Source organism: Sinocyclocheilus rhinocerous, unplaced genomic scaffold (assembly GCF_001515625.1).
Source record: "Sinocyclocheilus rhinocerous isolate Xijiao unplaced genomic scaffold, SAMN03320098_v1.1 scaffold1724, whole genome shotgun sequence".
Taxonomy (NCBI): domain Eukaryota; kingdom Metazoa; phylum Chordata; class Actinopteri; order Cypriniformes; family Cyprinidae; genus Sinocyclocheilus; species Sinocyclocheilus rhinocerous.
The window spans coordinates 921098-940438 of NW_015626034.1; the positions used below are offsets into that span (position 1 = coordinate 921098).

At 34.3% G+C, this 19341-nt stretch overlaps 1 protein-coding gene across 2 annotated transcripts in view; it reads left to right on the forward strand.

Annotated features, from left to right (window-relative positions):
- LOC107708748 (adenylate kinase isoenzyme 5) overlaps window positions 1-19341 on the forward strand; it is a 106173-nt gene that overhangs the window by 54443 nt on the left and 32389 nt on the right. For both annotated transcript variants that reach the window (XM_016513052.1, XM_016513061.1), the window contains exon 7: window positions 14494-14584. In XM_016513052.1, the coding sequence (XP_016368538.1) occupies window positions 14494-14584 (91 nt within the window). The remainder of the gene's footprint in view (window positions 1-14493; window positions 14585-19341) is intronic.

The window sequence follows — 19341 nt, forward strand, 5'->3', positions numbered from 1 at the left end:
TGCAGAGCGTGTGCAGAGCAGGGAACGCAAGGAACAGTATTGAGAACCGCTGCTTTAGAACATTGATTTTGAAACTTGTGAATCCATTAGAATCGTTAGAAGACAGAATCGCGATTCATATATGAATAGATTTTTACGTGCACCTCTAGTTTTCTCTTCCTCTTCTCTAAAGCAGCGCAGCATGGCCTCGCCCCCTTTGCTGCCTTTTCCCGAGGGCGGGGTTTATCTGGGTTTGTGATGTCACGAACCCGGGAAGTAACTTCTTGTAGTCCCTACCAGCCGTTTTTGTAGGCATTAAACTGCCAGAATTTTAAAAGATGATACCTCCGTTTGCATTGAACTTTCAGCTTCGTAACTTTGCAGATATTGTTTATGCTCAAACAGCAACATTATACACTAACTAACCTTAAAAAAGTGAAATCACAATGAACCACCCCTTTAAGTAAATAGACAGGTTTTTATGCATATAGTTAATAGACTACATTATTAGGCTACTTTGACCATCGCCCATTATAGATCAACATAATCGATAAAGGTGGAAAATGCATCTATTTACACATATTTGAGAATCGAGATAGCCTATTTCAAGATTTAGTTAACACGTGTGGGATTTTTTCGAATAAAAAGGAAAAAAATTAATAAAACATGAGTGCTATTGTGGCTGCTGTGTGTCAAATGACGTAAATACTTCCATAGTGAAATGTCATTATCATCAAAGGTCAGCATGTCTGAAACATCACAGACAAAACACCATTATTGTGAAGGCCACTGTATATCTGATGCCACAGCATTGATGTTTTTTTTTCAAATAGTTATTTCCTTAAAACAAGGGGAAAATATTTTGAGTAAATCTCATTGTATTAGCCTAAAAATAATCATTAAGCATTTAATTTATGGTTACTCTAAACATAACCCCTAAGTAAGAAAGAAACGGATGGGTGAGGTTTCCTCTCTTGTATGGTGTGGGAGGGGAATCCTATCAGCTGATGTGGTTGACTGCCGATGGTGTGGTGCAAAGGGAATTCATGCTATGCTCTCTTCTGAGAAGATATGTTTGCATTTCAGTGATACTGGGCTGAGGCTGGCATCTCATGAAACACAACTGCCTGCGTTTCAGGTTGGATAAGCCTAAGATGTGAAATATTTTCCCATTCACCTCCGTAGTTCCCATGGCGACGGGGTCCCTGTGTGTTCCAGGTGAAACTGATATAAATAATGCGTCCTCTTTTAGTTTCTTTGGTGATTCCTATATATGCAACTGGTTTAGAAACATACATCAGACTCATTATTCAATAAAAATGGGAAATTTGAACCAAATTTTAATGCATGCATGGAACTGACACATTCTGCTGGCACAACAAGTATGGAAGACCTCCATCTGCTGAATTTGTTTGCAATGAATTGGTTTAGCAGCCATCTTCTTGACACTGGATGTTGCAAGTACTGGTGATGTAACATTTTTAGAGATTCAGGAGAGATCATAATGTCATATATAGGAAATATCAATTATCTTGAGATGAATGAAGTGTGCCATTTAACTGCTTAATGTCAACTGCATGCAGTAGAGTTTGTGCGCTGGCTGTCAGATTGTCATCTTCAGTTTGTCAGTGCTGCTCTAAACTTTGCTAGTTTGCTGCTGTACGTTTCATTCTGCCTGCAGGCATTGTATAAGCAACTTCAGGGCTGAAATTGTTAACTCCAAAACTTTTTTATACCTAAAATGACCCTAGAATGGAGCTATACAAAGCTGCATTTATTTCACCTAAACAGAGTGCTGTTGATAAAACTGATTTGAACAAGAACCACATGCAGCACAAGTCGAAGTACTTTTCTAAGTGTTTGTCCAAAGATTCACCATCCTTGCCTCTAAGTCTTTTACTGTCACTTTTTTTATATAAGACTGACTGAAATATTGGACCTTCTACATTTAAAGTGATAGTTCACCCAAAAATGAACATTCTGTCATGTTTTACTCTCCCTCATGTTGTTCAAAGCCTGTTTGGCACCTTCTGTGGAACACAATAGGAGGCATTTTTTTAAATATCTGTGTTGAAACTAATAATTTCAGTTTTCTGGTAACAGGAGTGAGATTTTTCCATTTCCACAATGTCTGCTATGTCATGGGGTTTGGAAGTCCAAAATGTTTCAAGCTGGAAGGTTGTCTTGTCCTGTCAGCATAGTCAGCTATTTTCAGTCATCAGAAATCCTTGTTGATTCAGGACAGGCTATATTTTCATGAAAAGCATAACTAATTTGATACTGGCAACGTCTGTGTTTGTCTTGTTGGGAAACTCACATTCATCACATTGATTAGAATGTCTGATTGTGATTATGGCACCAGCTCATTAACCTGTAGGTTTTGAGGCCCTCTATAAAAAAGGTGAAATATAAGCACATTATTTGGGTGGAAATTGCTATTGTTAATCTTTTACAATAATAATCTCAATGGAAAAATAAAAGTCTACCAAGGCTGTTCTAGCGTAAAATACCATAAAAGTAGTGCATATGACGTATGTATTATATTTTTAAGGGGTCATGACATAGATTTTTTATTGTTTTAATATGTTCCTTGAGGTTTACTTATAATGTTAAAGTTTTTTGCACCAAAAAACAAAAAAATTTGGAAAAATTATTATTTTCAACCCTCATTCTGACCCTCTGTCTAAAACGACCTGTTTTAAGAGGCGGGTCCTTTAAGGCTTGTCAGGAATCAGGCACCCCCCTAAAAACACAAGTTTCATCGTGACAAAACCTTACAATAATAATCTCAATGGAAAAATAAAAGTCTACCAAGGCTGTTCTAGCGTAAAATACCATAAAAGTAGTGCATATGACGTATGTATTATATTTTTAAGGGGTCATGACATAGATTTTTTATTGTTTTAATATGTTCCTTGAGGTTTACTTATAATGTTAAAGTTTTTTGCACCAAAAAACAAAAAAATTTGGAAAAATTATTATTTTCAACCCTCATTCTGACCCTCTGTCTAAAACGACCTGTTTTAAGAGGCGGGTCCTTTAAGGCTTGTCAGGAATCAGGCACTGTTATGATTGGCTAACGTCATTGCATAGGAAACAGTATCAACGCCCCCTCATTATTGCATGTGAGTGTTTTGACAACATGAAAAAAAAAACGTCATTTCCAGAGAAATCATTGTGAAATCATTTACTTATGGTTTGTGATGCAGCTGCAGTCAAATATAGTACCGCTTCATCTTTCAACAAATGCTTCTTTGTGAACTCTCCATGACACTGTGCCTTGTTTACAAAACAAAATACTCCGCGAACAATCCTCTGACACGATCTGGGATGCCATTAAAAATAAACTATCCACTTGTTCTTTACACTGGGATCCTTCTGATATCTATACAAAGACTCGAACGAGCTGTTTAAACCAAACGCGTCAAAGTGAGCGTTTCTTTCACTCCGTTTGTCCTATTGATGATAGACTCAAGTGCGTGGACTGTGTCCGAAAGCGAACGCGCATCTGTATACTGTATCCAGTGTAGATAAGATAGCAGCAGTGATTGTAATTTCTATTTGCTTTTGACACGACACGACACTCGCATTCAGCATAATCAAGTGTCAAGGCATTAAGCGACTGAATGCCAGTGGGCGGAGCCTATGATGAGAAGATGATTATTCATCGATGTCTTGCTCTGGAGGCAGTGTTTATGCAAAAGTTTGTGCCCAGGTGACGTCATCTTGCACCTCAGATCCAAAAAGAGCTTGATTAAATGAATGCTTTGTTTATAATGAGGAAAACGTTTTAAGCTATGAAACTTGCAGGATGTTTTAATGGTACAAAGACCTCTTATATGCCAAAAGATCAAAGGAAATTTGATTTCTCATGTCATGACCCCTTTAAGTGTTCTGAAGTCAGATCGAAATTTAAGTCACTGACACACTCCATTTGATTATGACGTAGGCTTTGTGTAATTTTTGAATATGAATCACTTCGAGTAAAATGTGTGCTCCACTGATAAACTACAGCTTGCAGGTTTGGAGCAACATGAGAAGGAGTAAATAATGACACAGTTATTTTAAACTGAACTTTTCTTCAATAATACAGAACTACTTTTCACAGAAATGCCATAGAAGAACCATTTTGGCTTCCCCAAAGAACATTAAAATAAACATAAAAAAAAAACTCTTTTTTTTTTATGACAATTTAAAAATCTAAAGAAAACTTTTACTCTATAAAGAACCTTTTGTGCAGTGAAATAGTTTGAAAGATATTGAAGGTTCTTCATGGAACCATAAGCTACTTTTCCACCATCAGGAAAAGCAGTTTGGCATGAAGGTGGAAAAGCGGCTATTGATGCCAATAAATAACTTTTATTATTAAGTGTACGGTGTCTGAAGCTTTCATAAACTTCTTGTCACAAATACACAACTCTGTATACTGTATCTCGTTTGGGTTTGCTGAGATCATTACTTGATATTCTCAAATAATCAGTCTGTGTGTTTTTCTAAATAATAAGGTTTTTCTGTATGCAGAAGATGGCAGGAAGCAAGATGAGGAGTTGTTATTATAGTTCTGCACAGCCGGGGCTGAACTAATGCAGTTTCTCAGCATCTCATCCCCCTTTGAGTTATAAATAATCTCAGGACTCTCATGTTCATTTAATTTATAAGAGCGATGTGACTTTTTGCAAATAAGCTCAGCTTGTTGGCCACAATGGGGGGTTTGAGCAACAACACAAATTGTTCAACAGTATTGTGAAATACTGTATTTAAACTGAATGGTTTTGATATGCCTTGCATTTCCTCTACAAAAATTAAATGTTTGCCTTCTGCTGCTTTCACCTCTGAGTGGTTTTATAATGATGTTCCTAATAATGTCTCTCAATTACATTTGCTCCGAATGATTCCTAGGGTATGAATGGTGCTTGTTAGTTATGTTTGGTGGACTCATGAACTGATAATTAAGCATAAATTACTTCACTTCTTCATCAGTTACATTGTGATGATGGTCTTCACATGAGCTGTCAGGAAGAACCAAATTATTCTGCACACATTGCCTCTGTTTATTTCTCTACTTATGGAAATGGTGTGTATCTGTCAGTCAAATATTATACTTTTTTTGTTTCTATTATCCTATTTGATTATAGTAAAGACATAGGGAGGAACTTCTACATTGTAGTACATTGTCTACAATAAATTGCCATGGTCATTCTCAGAAAATGACACAATCTGTATACTGTTTATGTCCACAGTACATGACTTACTACTGATAGAGATGACTGAACTTAGTCACATTATATTATTTCATTACATTTTATTGTTATACACTATAATTTAAAAAGTCTGGGGTCTGTAAATTTTTTTGAAAGCTTTTTATTTTCACCAAGGCTGCATTTATTGGTTACACTTTATTTCGACAGTCCACTTTAGACATTCTACTAACTATAAGTAACTTTGTAACTACATGTCAACTACATGTCAACTAATTCTCATTAATTTGTAACTACATGTCTACTAACTCTCAGAGTAGACTTAGGGTAGGTTTAGGGTTAGTAGAATAAGTTGACAAAGAAAGTGTTAGAAGATATTAAGCAGACAGTCTACTAATACTCTACTAACTGCTAGTTAACATGTAGTTGCAAAGTTACTTACTGTTAATATAATGTCTAAAGTGGACTATCGAAATAAAGTGTTACCCATTTATTTGATCAAAAAATACACTAACATAAAAAACAAATAAAAGCATTAATAATGTGAAGTATATATATTTGAATATATTTTAAAATATAATCAATTTCTGTGATGGCAACGCTGAATTTTTTACATTACATCATTACTCCAGTATTCAGTGTCACATCCTTCAGAAATAATTCCAATACGGTGATTTGCTGCTTACTAAACATGTTCTATTATCACTGTTGATAGCAGTTTTGCTGCCTAATATTTGTGGAAACTGTAATAAAAAGAAAAGAAAAGAAAAATATTTTATAACAAAATAAAAGTCTTTACTGTTACTTTTGATCATTCTTAATCTTACTGACTCAAAACGTTTAAATGTGTATCATTTCATAAATATATTCTATTCAAATTATATATGTATTCAGGATTCTGATATATTAATATCAGAGATTAAATGATATCAGATATATTATATTATATTATATTATATTATATTATATTATATTATATTATTAGTAGTAATAGGGCTGCCAAAATTAATGCGTTAATAATGCATTAACACAAATTAATTTTCATTTAATTTCATTTTACTCAAGTAAATTTAAAAAGTATCTGTTGTGTTTTTCTTTGGAAAACTTTACTTCACTACATTCCAAAGCATAATGTCGTAATGTTTACTGCACTACATTTCATAAATAAAAGTTGTTGTTTGTTTTACATTTAATACTTAAGAACATTAAAAATGTTGTACTTTCTTGTACTAAAGTAAAACTCTAAAGTACATTTACTTGAGTAAAAGTAGGAAAGTAATAGATTTCTAATGTACTTAAGTATTAAATTATATTTAATATGAAACTTAGTGCAGTAAAAAGTACAATATTATGCTTTGGAATGTTGTGCAGGAAGCAAACAATATAATCCAAGGCAAAGGCAAAAGAGTAATCCACAAACAGGCAATGGTCAGGGCATGCAGCGAACAATCATGAAACAGTCCAAGGACAAAAAAAACAAAACAAAAAAACAACAACAACACAGGCAGGGCAAAAACTAGAAGAAGAAAAAAAGAAAATACGGGAAGAAACACGGAAACTAGGATGGCTAGGAAGCTACAAACAATCATTCATACATTAAATACACTGCCAAGAGGGCGAGCAAGTGTCCCACTTAAATAGTCCTCCTGATGGGAAATGGGTGGAGTCCGTAATTGGTTCCTAGGCAGGGGGCACATGGGAAATGGAGTCCAGAATGAATGGCAACAGTATGAGATGGAGTGCCCTCTAGAGGAGCTCATGAGCACTCCAGCTAGAGATCTTAACAATATTATATTATATTTAGTATTTCATTATGTTTTTCATTATGTGTCTAACCATTTTGCAGAAAAATATAGACTAACTGATACATGTTTGCTGAATTTAAATTGTTAAAGTAAATAAATTAATACAATATTTTGTTTATTTAATGTGAGTAGAACATGGATACTAGTTAAAAGCAATTTCACAAAAAAAATTATTAAAAGGGAAATGTAAATGCTCATAAAAATTAACTTTAATATTATTACTTCAATTAATATAATTTATTTTATTTTAATAGTAATGCTTAATTTGTTACAGATACACTGAAGTATACTACCATAATTTACCAGAATAGTTTCTTATTGAAATTACGAACTCCAAATGTACTGTGTTGGGGTTGAAAAGATTATGTGCTTTAAGTTTAGTAATGTTGAATAATTATACTATAGTATTACTACTTGTATTATTAATGTTACAAATTTGTAAATCATTTTGCACTGCAGGATCACATTATGTTCCCAGGTCTTTATACAGTAAATATTTTAGTCTTTTCTTTCTTTCTTTCTTTCTTTCTTTCTTTCTTTCTTTCTTTCTTTCTTTCTCTCTCTCTCTCTCTCTCTCTTTCTCTCTTCCTTCCTTCCTTCCTTCCATCCAAAGGTAAATTTGCCTCCCAAGTGAGAACAGCAGTTTAGCACGTTGAGTTTTGTGCTGAACAGCAGGGCACCATATGCGCTGATAGTGGATGTGTACGTGGCAGAGTATGACTCAGTGTCAGTCTGACTGAGCCCAACCTGTTAGGCTGGCTGGAAATTTGGATCCCTAATTTTTTAGAAAAGTGTTAAAGACTAAAGCACTGTAGGAGGGAAGAAGGAAGTTGCAGGTACAAATGTCATGTGGAGAAATTTCTACTGGAAGCTTGTAATTACTTGGTTGTTGGAGTTTAAAGTAAGCTCTGACTGTGGGTAACCCTCAGTGAAGTTCATTTTAAAGGTGCAAGAAATGACAGCAGTGTGAAGAATGACTCAGGAAATGCTGTTTGGGATCCTCTTGTATCTTCAGTGATTTCTTCCACTTGTTGCTATGGTGAAGCGACCTTCATTAGGCTGTTTGAAGGGAGAAGAAAGTAGCATCTCTGATGAATCATTACTAGTCAGAATGTCTCTGCCCACTTTCAAATGCATATCTATGGAAGCCTATTTTGACATAGAACATAAAAATGTTTGACATGTCTTAATTGTGGCTTTTTAGCTCATAATTTTGACTTTTTATCTCATAATTATGAGTAACTGGCACAATTTCAGCATTTTTTAAATCTCATAATTATGACTTGAATTAAGTCATAATGACTTTATCTCATAATTATGACTTACTATAGCACAATTTCAATTTTTAATCTAACAAATATTAATTAATGTGCATAACTTTTTATGTCATAATTGTGACTTATATCATACTTTTGTTTTGGACTTTTTATATGATTATGACTATGTCATCATTTTGATGATATTTAGTTTTATCTTAATTATGACTTAGTATCTCCTTTAATTTCTACTTTTAACATCATAATTATGACTTATTTTCTTACAATTTAAATTTTTTTGTGCCATGATTTCAACTTTTCATACAATTTTGACTTAGTATTTGACTTAGTATACTTTTTACAGTATATCTTAATTATGATTTAGTATCTCATAATTTTGAATTTATGTCACAATTGTGATTTATAAATATCAATTATGCTTTACCAAAACATGAAATCTTCTCAGGCTGACAGGCTGAAGTTTATTTTAGAAAAAAAGACATTGGATTATTTTCAACAGTGTCAAATATATCTCTGAGGTCTGAGCTTAAAGGCACAATATGTAATTTTTTGCCGCTAGAGGGCGCGTATTCAAAACAAACAAAGAAACAAAGGCGTAGTTAGATGACGCTGTGACTGAGTGTGGAATCATGGGAGTTGTCATCTTCATCCCCAAAGCCGAAGCAATCCGATGGGACTCGGGCAGAAATCATGTTCATGGATGAGCTAATACGTATGAGTTCAGTGTTGAGCTTTATTATGTCGTTTGTGTTGTCAAATCACAACACTTCAGAAATGAAATGCCACTAAAAATTTGATGCTCTTTCATATTTGAAATTAACACACCACTTAGACTAAACCCTACCCTTAATTTGAACCGATACTGTTAACAAAAGCAAACGTGAGATAAAAACACATTTGCTGAAGCAAGCATGCCATGCCATGCAATAATCTGCCCCTGTACTCATAATTTGTGGGAAAAAGGTGTTTAACTGCCACTACTGTTCATTTTACCTGGAAACTGCAGTGAAATGTATGTATAAGGACGTTTTTGCAGAAATGTAGGCCGTCAAGTATTTCCAAAGAGCCTGGATTGAGCAAAACAGCTAAATAAATTTAATTCCTTATTAAAATGTACATGAACTGAACAAGAGCATTTGTATATATATATACAATATACGTATTGTAAATATTGCATTGTGGAGCCAAATTCAGAATGAATGAATAAATAAATAAAAAAATCCCACCAATGTTACTAAATTAATCTAATATCAATGCAATTCAAAATTAGGTCATGTTATTCAATTCTAATCAATGCAATGCAATGCAATACAATTTGATTCAGTTCCATTTCAGTCCATTCACATTCCATTCCAGTGATGAGAATACTTTTTGTGCGCAAAGAAAACAAAAATAACGACTTTATTCAACAATTCGTCTCCTCCGCATCACCCTATAGCACCATTTTGGAGAGTATCACATACGTAAACAACAGATGCAATGTATGTACACAGATACGTTGTATACGCTTTGATCTGAACGTAACAAACGTATCCGCGTTCATTTTTGGGTATCCCTTTAATGAACCTCACTTGAGAATGAAGCGGTCTTCATGCTAAATATTGTGTTTCTTTTACTTAAATCTATACTTATGCAAACACAGGAGATTGGGTACTCAGAATAAGCATAATAATGTTGGCCTTTTCACATAAATTCTGTTTTATAAATAATTTCATAATTAAAAAAAATATTTAAGGTAACTGTAATACAGTTTGTAATTTTATTATGATTTGTAATATATTTAGTTTTATAATTTTATATAACTTATAATTGTATATAAGAACTCTATATAAAAAATAATTTGTAATAATTTACATATAATTGATTATATATTCAAAACGGAAGCCATGGAGCATGACATCCTGTTGCCCATATTCATTGCAGAAGTACTTTAAGATCTAATGTACCCCTTTAGACAAATTAGTCTAAAAATAGCTGTTTTGATAACAAAAGTTACAATGCTCATAAACTCAGAAAAACAATACATCCCTCTGGAGACTTTCTAGGGCAGATGCTATGCTCCACCATTAATCTTGCAAACACTCAAGCAGCAACATATGTAAGTATATCATATTATATTTGCCCTACAATTACAGCATGACGAGAACAAAATTCAATGTTTCAAAATAATTAGTCAATTAATCTTTGAGACTTGAACATCAGCACACACAGCTTTCGTTCAGTGGTCATTTCAGAGCAGGGCTAAAAAGCTCTAACTTTTAAGAAATGACATCCAAACCCCATGTGGCGACACCAAAGAGACTCGCCACCAAAGCATTATAGATGGCTAATTAAATGGGTCTATTTTTTGCTATGAAGGGATGAACTTCAATCAAAACTCCACAAACAGTTTTCGCTCTCTCGCTTTGCAGTTACACTTAAAAAGGTTAGAGCAGAGCCTGTCATCAAAGCGTTCTGCTGGAATTGCTCATATATGAGATCCAAGGCAAAGGAAACCAACAATATTATGGCAGTTTGATTCTAAATTTGTGTCGTTTGACTGTGATACTTATTTTTATCTCTAATGCGTGTTCGTCAGAGCTGTATAATTATTAACCTCAAATGACATCAATCAAAATTTGTTGCAGCACAAAGGCCAGATACTGAGCAAGATATTGAGGACATTTACAGTCACTAGGGTTTGTTTGTCAGGTCCAGTTATTGAATTTATAGCAGAATTGAAATGAAACTGGCTATAAATTATTAAATTATATACATGACTCATTTGAGACGGTTCATAAGCTGCTCCATTTTATATTGTGCAAACATCTAATATACATTTGATGTAACTGACATTATCACTTTGTCGACTCTAGATGTAACTACAATTCAAAAGTTCAGTAAGAGATATTTAAATAGATCAAAAGTGACAAGTAAGGATGTTCATAATGTCACAGTTGTTTATTTATATTTCAATTGCTTTCATTTCTATTCATACTAAAATAGAAAATAATTATTTTAAATGTCAATATTAATATATATTAATCAAATAAATGATCAGTAATTGCCTTGGGGAGAATAGGGATTTTTTTTTTTTTTCAAAAACATAAAAGCTATAGATAAAATCCATGTTAAGCTACTACTTAATATGAACTACCGCTAGAAAACTTAGAATTAAACAAGCCCTTTTTTTTTTTTTTTGCTGTTGTGCCATTGTTGTGACGTTTATGTAAACACCCTAATCATAAGTTAAATGTATCTTTCTAAGGCAGACCTAAAAAAAAAATGAATACCCTGCACTGCTTTAGCACTCTACTTTAGGGATTGCTCTCTCACTAAGCAGTGTTGACACGTGTTTCAGTTGCATTTGGCTATTTATGACTTTTTACTAAGAAACCAAACAAGAGAATGGGCACAATTACCATTATGCTGACCTATATCAAAGACAGTTTTGGTGAGCTGCACACTATGCAGGGTTGAATGCAAAACCTATTCAAGAGGAATAGTCAATACCTGGTAAGTGTGGTAGAAACCTAAGCACAGCTTAAATGACAGTTCATTCTGATATAAATGATAATGAAAATTCAATGCATGAATAATAGAATTTAATAATCAATTTTGATGACTATAGTAATGTCCAATGTGCTACAGAGGCTGTCTCTGGTTACACATGTGGCTGGTTGCATAACCTGAATAGAATAATCTTAACATATATATTAGTCTTTTTTTTCAAGATTGATCATAACTTTTTAAAGTTTACAAAAAAGGTATATTTATAAAAGGGTAGATTGCACATTTCCAAAGAGCCTGAGGCAAATTGCCCCTAGTTAGATTCATGTCTTAAGCTTATTTTTGGGAAAAAAAATTATAAATAATCCCAAAATAATGGAATCAGATCATATTGAATAGAATTGTGCCCTGATTTTAGATTTCATGATGCATAGTTGGAATCGAATCAAGTCAAATTGTTCCAATCCATTGTTCTAACTTCTAGTACATAAAGAAAGGAATAGAGAAAAAAGTGCAATGCTTGATCTGAAGCTTAAGTACTGAAAAACTACCTTGCCATGTTTTCTTAACATGTACCATGGCAAGACACTATTTATGTTATCTTTGAAGTACCAGATAAATACCATGGTATTTGAATATAGCAATAATCAGTAACATTGTACAGCCACAGTACTTTAAGGCAAAAAAAACTAAATGATGCTAAAACTCCATTCATCTAAAAATAGAAAGAGATAGAATAAAAATAGATGTAAGATATACCGGTACTTTGCCTACGCAGATACATTTTGTCATGCAGTCTTTGAGGCAGAGAAGGTCAAAAACCCCAATAAACCCAGTTTTAATAATCAACACCTTTCTATGTATCCAATAATAATATGACAGGTACACAGTCTTCTGAAGCTCGAGGGACACTTCCACGCACTCCCTGCTAACGCCGTGGCCCGTTATAGTCTGTTGTCATGGAAACATTCAGACAGGTTGGAGGGGTCGTCACTTTGCCTCCCCATTTCTCAAGATTTTCTTATTTTTTGCGGTTTTGTTTTGTCACAGCGCATTACTTAGGCAAGGCTCCTGAGAAGTGCCTTATAAAGGTGTTTTGGTTTCTCTGCATTTCAGTAGATCTGAGGTTCTGAGGTGTGTAGGGATATGTTCTGTTCTTATCCTTTTGCAATGTTTAGGATGTGAAGGGTATAGGGATAATGAGCCTGTGATGAAGCCTGCTTTCATTGAAGAATCACACCATGTTTCCAAACGAATGAGTTTCTGCCCAAGCCTTAAATCGATTTGCTCCTGCAAATATAACTTTTTTATATTGATTTATATAAATTTTTTCATTACATTTTCATTAGATCGTTTTCATTACATATTTTATTTATTTTCATTAGATGAATGTGTTCCAATGCAGTCTTTAACCAGATTTTTCCATGTTTAATATTTACATTTTTCATTAGAATGGAGACCCTTTATTAAATTCCTTTCTTGATTGTTCAGTATGGGTAAAATATTGAGTATGAGCAATGCTTAGTTATAAGGAGCGTAGATAAAACTAAACAGACATGTGAATACAACTGCAACTCTTATTCATAGAAATGTTTGAGCTCATATTGAGGCATTTGACTTTGTAAAGTTATTGAGATCACTTCTGAAATTTAGAGGAGACAAATGTGAGAGCTCCCGAGTCTTTAGTGTAGGAGAAAAATCTGAGCGCAATGTGTGATGTTGTCGAGATCTCTTCTAAACCTTAGAGGAGAAAAATGTGAAAGATCCAGAATCTCTAGCTAAAGAGAAAAATCAGAGCTCAGTGTGTGATGTTGTTGTGATCTCTTCTAAACATTTGAGAAGAGACATGGGAGAGATCCAGAGTCTCTAAAGAGAAAAATCTGAGCACAGTCTGTGATGTTGTTGAGATCTTGTTTGAAGAAACATTGGAGGAGACAAATATGAGACCACCAGAGTCTTTAGATTAGGAGAAAAATCTGAGCACAGTGTGTAAAGTCGTTGAGATCTCTTCTAAAGCTTTAAAGGAGAAGCAAGTTTGAGAAGCAGGAGACTCAAGCAAAAGTTTCCATTCAATCTTAAAGTAACCTAATTTCTGTCTAGGAAAAAAATTATATTCTATTTGTTGGTCTTATTTATTTATTCAAAAAAAATAATCCTTGCTATGTGCACTGTGCTAGACATCTGAACATCTGAAACACTATTGATACTAAAATGAGAGATATATGAGAATCTCAACTAAGTCTCATGAGCTTGGAAAGAGCAACCACTGAGCAATAAAATATTTCAATATTGGAGTCTAGATAGAGATTGCAGCAAGACAATAAAGAGATATTCTATGTTTCTTCCACCACATTCTCAGTTTTGACTCTTTTTTTTTCCTGAAATATTTCTCATGTCTCATTTGTGTCTGCTTCTATTTCTCGTAAGGAATTTTAGTGTGAAGTCATGCAATGTGAAACCCCCCATCGTGCAGTGTGAACACAGCAACAACTGAATGCCACCCCAGATAGTCACGCAGTGTGAAAACAACGGCGATCCGACGAGTTTGAAAATCGTGCAGTGTGAACTCGGCATAAGTCTCCTGAGCTTAGGAAGAGCAACCACTGAGCAGTAATTATTTCCTCTGGGAAAACAGCTATATTATTACTTACTGAAATCAAAAGCATATTTAAAATGTGCAGAACAAAGTAAATCGTATTTCATGTACCCCCAATGCTTGACAAAAGTGTTTTCTTGTTTATACAGCTTGATGCAGATCGAGATGAAGAGGAAGTCTTCTATGACATCAGCATGACAGTCGACAACAAACTGTACCCCACCAAAGAACCTGTGGCAGGTAAAGATATAGAATTACTACTTCATTACTTTTAAAAGAGCATCATGAATTCAACATTAATGTTGCCTCTTGCACACTTGAAGATCTGAATGAAATAAAAAATTAACATTTTATAGCTTTTAGTACATGCATGTATCTGTTGTTGAATAAAATATTATCTAGAATATTCCCTAGCCTTTGCTAGGAAATTTATAATACTATGAAAAACATTTGCTAGGATTTACTTACTTAAAATGCAAAGCATTATAGCAGCGAGACAACAATAAATGTATAGCTTGTACTTTATTTTACAGTATTTGCTGTTACAGTGCAGTTACAAATACTAATGTAATATATTATATAATAACATAGGTTAAGGTTAGATTGACCGTTAGGCTAGTTATTATACGGTTATTGTAATAAATACATAGTATGTAATTTCAGGACTGAAAACAAAAAACATGACTGTAAAATATGTGCTAAAAAATGAGATTTTATGTGAGATTTTATGTATTAATAATAATAATAATAATAATAATAATAATCCCAGTACCCTTGTTGTCATAATATATAATTAAAGTACATTTTCACAAAATATGATTAATTTTTAAAGTGGTCCAAGTTAGAAACTAGACATCATTAGTGTCAACATATTTAAGGAGATGGTAGATATGAACAGTGTGTAAAATCCTAAAGATGACCTATCTTGCAGTATTGTATTTGAGAGGAGCCGTCTTTGAAATAACTATTAAACAAAAATGTCCAGCCACAACGTTCTGTTTCAAAAAGAAACATGTCAAAACAGGAAAGAAATTTGTGTTTATCAAACCATTTCACACTGCGGCCATGGCTTCAGGATAAGTCAGGATAAATTGGCTGAAGTGTAACTGATTGAATAGAAAATGAGTCTCCTGCTTTTCACAAAGATTCAGAGGAAAACTTAGGAAGTCTGCCATGAAAACTGTTTTTTTTTTCTTCTTCTTCTGATATTCAGAGTAGCATGGCTCAAATTGTCTGTACAGCAAGTTTTTTTCAGAATAGTGAAAAGGATTTAGACTTCCCACAAATTGAAGTTTTCCAGACCCTGGATTTAATTAATCATCCTGTCAAGATTTCTTCAGCCTGACAGGAAGCGCACATCACAGAACTCTTGATCTCGTGCCACCGAACAACACCAAAGCATCCAGCGTGAATTTGATCTTCATACAAATGTTTTTGCAAAGTCACTGCAAGAAAATTTCCCGTATGAGCTGAAAGTAGACATCCGTGGGTCTCCATGTGTCGGTTACCCCTGTCGATTATTTGCAAGCGCTGGTTGCGCTGCAGAGCGAGAGATTAGAGGATGAATAAGGAGGTCGTGGATGAGAAAGGTCTGTGTGATAGTGCATACATTAATGCTGGTGTCAGTCTCTCTGGGCTCTGTAACCTTGAGGAAGTGGCAGACTGCCACATCGAGGTGAAGTGTTCCCTGGCGCTGCCTGGTGTGGCTGAGATCGCCCAAAGGACACAGAGGGCTTGAATGAATTGGCCCGAATGGAGTTGGGGCATCAGATTTGGGGCATCTTTTGTCCTTCACTTGCTACTGATTTATTCATGTGAGTGTCAGGGCCCTTAAGTCTCACACTGGAAACACCAGTTGATATTATACATTATATATCTACTGTAGCTTAGATGACACAGTCCATTTGAATTCATACAGTAATAACATATAAAACACATTTATTATACAACCAAAACAAATATAAACAAATGTTATCATTTTTAAATGAAACATTTTGGTAAATCTGTTTTTTAACAGTATACTTTGAACGGCATAGAAAATAATTTAAAAAATTACATATGATTTATTAACAAGCTGTAAACATACATTATAAATCATTATTAAATTGTGCCCAAAGGGCACATTTATTATTGTTATTTATTTATTTATTTTCTAATTGGTTGGCTGATTGCATTATTGGCATTTTTTGCATTATTAATGATTAAAAAGTCAAACTGGAGAGCATTTTTTAAGGAGCTTTCAGTTGTTTCAGATTTGAGATTGAACAGTTAGGGCATGTTCACACTTGGCAGTTTTTTTTGGCAAGAAAAAGTTGACGAGCGCTTTTTTAGTAAATTAAAAAGCTGGCAGCGTTTTGGTTACAAATAGCAGCCGAGGACTGTCAAAAAGGCGCTTGACGTAGGGCGTTTTTTTTTCAGAAAAGTTCAACTTTTTTCAACTTGAAAAGACGCTCTGAGCTGCAGAAAAAGACACCGGTGGTGGCGTTTTAAAAAGCGCTCAGGACTTTTTTTGAAAACACGGTTTACTCCATAGGATTATAATGTAAAACAGACGCTGGCTGCTTCAAAAAAGACGGCAAGTGTGAACATAGCCTTAGAGATTTAAACATTTTTTGAACTGTCATATGTTATGTCACATTTTTAACAGTTGCTAATACATACAATGCTAATACTTTCTCAATACAAAGGCCACTTTTTCAAAGTTCTTCACACAGTGATCACAACAGCAGTCTATGTGGGTGAAACTGTGGATACTTTTCTTTGCTTTGGCACAAATTACATTCAATGACTACATTCTTTTCTCACTTAGACACAGCCACCACCAAAACTCTAGGTACCTACAGGCCAATTTGCACATTTACATAACTTTTTTTCAAAACTGTTAAACTGTTACAAAACTGAATAAGACAGCAATTTGCTACATTTCTACATTACAGTTTTTTTCAGTTGCTTACACACATTTTCAAAACCTTGCCTCTTTTTTCCCCCTAAACTTTACACTCAAATCCAAGAATTGCACACGCAAAATAAAGCAATAAGCCTCAAGAAGCCGTGGTTCACGGCGTGCCTAACAACGCCCCTTAGCTGTTATAAATTCACTGTAAACCACGGCTTCACGGGGCTTATTGCTTTTATAAAACGGTTGTTCCATATACATAGTAAGGTTTCACAGAATAAAACAAAGGGGTCAAAACAGAGAATGTGGTGGAAGAAACTAAATATTATTGTCTTGCTGCAATCAAGGGAATATTTTTTTGCTCAGTGGTTGCTCTTTCTAACCTCAGGAGTCTTAGTTGTGATTCTCATGTATTTCTCATTTTAGTCTCAACAGTGTCTCAGATGTTTCTCCTAAAAATCCTTAGGAGAAATAAAAGTAGACACAACTGAGACATGAGAAAGTTCTGAAAGAAAGGAATCCAAAATGACAATGGGAGAGAAACGTGTGAGACACATGGGAGATCTCTTTATTGTCTTGCTGTAATCTCTTGCAAGACTCCATTATAAAAATGTTTTACTGCTCAGAGGTTGCTGTTGCTTTTTTGATTGCAATGGGGTTTTTCACCTTTAATGGTCAGGACAGTAGGAGTAGAGACAGGAAACGAATGGAGAGGTGAGAATTGAACAGGGGCAGGAAAGTACCTTTACTTTCTGTTTTTCAGCAGAAAGTTTTGCAGAAATTGAAAACTGAGTCAAAGGCCGAGAATTAGTGTATGGTTTTGCAGATTTGGTGTGTGGTTCTGGGGTTTGATTGTCAGGTTTAAGAAATTATGTGACAGGTAAAGATTTTGTGTGTAAGCAGTTGAAAAAACAAACTGTAATTCCATATTGAAATCTAAAACAAAAATGAATAGTATCAAAACTTTGTAGATGTAGCTGAACACCTACATAGTGTTAGTCTTTCAAATTCATTACCATCTTTAAAAAAGGGTACAACTAGGAATTTTGGACTGTAATGTGAACATGGACCATGCGACTTGTGATTTCAAACATTAGAAAGCTGGCATGCTTCTTTTGTAAATACATTTTACAAAAGAAAACCTGTTGTAACACTACCTGTTGTTAGTGTTTTTAGGTCATCGTTTCAAGTATATTTGTTGGGTAATGATCTCTGCTATTGTTATGGAAGAATGACTTGATTTTAGACATGTATGAAATGTTTTGATAGTTGAACACAACCGAATGGAATAGAATGCAGGGGTCTCAAGATGAGATGTTCAAAGTTGAACTACTTTTAGCTTTGCATCTTAAAAGTGTGGCATTCATGATGTGAGATGCTGAAAAACAACAGATTGCATGTGTAAATAGAACAACAAAAAATAATGGCACAGATGGGATGCAAAAACCTGTAATGTGTGATCGGCCCAATCAAATTTGAGCAGATTCGCATACTTTCTACTTACAAGTTCATTGCTTACACAACCCAGCTGATCAAACACATGAAAAGCTTGTCAAACCTGAGTCAGAGCATCTGACAGCGCAGCCAGAGATAACAGCGCCTGAACACCTCTGGACCGGTCATGATCCTACCTGTCCTAAGACCTTCTGGGAGATTTACTGTTCTTTCAACTACAGTATGTGTGTACCAGCGTGTGATTACCAACAGTGAAGGTCTGTGTTAGATGTGTTAGATGAGCTGTGAGATGTTGAGCAGAAGCAGTTCCTGGACACTTACAGGATGCACACGCTGAACTCTTTATAAAATGAATACAATTTTATTCAAAATTTGCACTTTGGAGTAATTTTACTGTGATAAAATACCTTTATTGCCTCCAAGGCTACATTTATTTGATCAAAAATATCCTGTAAAAATCCTGTAATGTGAACTTGGCATTAGTTATGACAGTACAGCACAACACGTGTTTTCAGATTTATCCACTTCAAAAAGCTCAGTGTGGATGAAAGCCCAAAATGTAGAGAAATAGATGCATTAATGTGGACATAGCCTAATATGCTGATTTAAAAAAAACTTTAAATAAAGAAATAAACAAACAAACAAA